The sequence below is a fragment of the Buceros rhinoceros genome, unplaced genomic scaffold (assembly GCF_000710305.1).
Source record: "Buceros rhinoceros silvestris isolate BGI_N320 unplaced genomic scaffold, ASM71030v1 scaffold26215, whole genome shotgun sequence".
NCBI lineage: Eukaryota > Metazoa > Chordata > Aves > Bucerotiformes > Bucerotidae > Buceros > Buceros rhinoceros.
The window spans coordinates 1-240 of NW_010413777.1; the positions used below are offsets into that span (position 1 = coordinate 1).

Genomic DNA, 240 nt, shown 5'->3' on the forward strand with positions numbered 1-240 from the left:
AGGCCCCCGTCTTCTTCAACTACATGTACGCCCCCGAGGACGGGGAGGTGAGAGCTCAGCCCGGCCCGCGTGGGGCTTTCCAGCAGCACCTCAGGGGCTCCTCGCCCCGGGGCTGGACCACGGTGTTCACCCACCATGGTGGTCTTGCCCTGGTGCAACCCCAGGGCCCTGGGGAGGGTGTCTGCCACCTCGGGGGGCGGGAGCAGAGCCAGGGGCCTCGGTCGGCCTGGCTGGGGCCGG

General features: G+C 72.1%; 1 protein-coding gene across 1 annotated transcript in view; it reads left to right on the forward strand.

The window, feature by feature from the left end:
- Window positions 1-5: 5 nt before the first annotated feature.
- The window catches only part of LOC104494103 (myotubularin-related protein 5-like), a gene marked incomplete at its 5' end in the record, with an annotated part of 2920 nt that continues 2685 nt past the window's right edge, over window positions 6-240 (forward strand). Inside the window, one exon of the mRNA XM_010136892.1 lies at window positions 6-49. Coding sequence (XP_010135194.1) covers window positions 6-49 — 44 coding nt within the window. The remainder of the gene's footprint in view (window positions 50-240) is intronic.